The sequence below is a fragment of the Bison bison genome, unplaced genomic scaffold (assembly GCF_000754665.1).
Source record: "Bison bison bison isolate TAMUID 2011002044 unplaced genomic scaffold, Bison_UMD1.0 scf7180017864364, whole genome shotgun sequence".
In the NCBI taxonomy this organism is placed as follows: Eukaryota; Metazoa; Chordata; class Mammalia; order Artiodactyla; family Bovidae; genus Bison; species Bison bison.
Genome location: NW_011494936.1, coordinates 3,228,754 through 3,229,081, shown reverse-complemented (window position 1 = coordinate 3,229,081; position 328 = coordinate 3,228,754). Strand labels below are relative to the sequence as shown.

The window sequence follows — 328 nt, the reverse complement described above, 5'->3', positions numbered from 1 at the left end:
CCGCCCCTCCCACCTCCCCGCCCCAAATTGCCGGGCGGGGCTGGGCCGAGAGTCCAGCAGCTGTGGCTGGGGCTTCAGTGACTTCCTTGTTATGAGCCTCGGCTTGGCAGTGTCCGGACTCTTAGCCCCGCTGTCCTTACCGGGATAGTCCGAGTCTAGATCGCAGCCGCAGCCCTAGCGGGTCGGTTCCCCTTTCAGCACAGATCCTTTCCCCTCACGCCCCGAGCTCCCTAACATGCCCAACCCCAGCAGCATCTCCTCTCCCTACCCCCTCCCCGAGGAAATTAGGAACCTGTTGGCAGGTAAAAAGCGGGAAGGGGGCGGGTAA

The 328-nt window shown here is 63.4% G+C and overlaps 1 protein-coding gene across 1 annotated transcript in view; it reads left to right on the top strand.

The window, feature by feature from the left end:
- Positions 1-35: 35 nt before the first annotated feature.
- The window catches only part of SKAP2 (src kinase associated phosphoprotein 2), a 181,520-nt gene continuing 181,227 nt past the window's right edge, over positions 36-328 (top strand). The window contains exon 1 of the mRNA XM_010855390.1: positions 36-302. Within this exon, the coding sequence (XP_010853692.1) occupies positions 236-302 (67 nt within the window). The 5' untranslated portion in view covers positions 36-235. The remainder of the gene's footprint in view (positions 303-328) is intronic.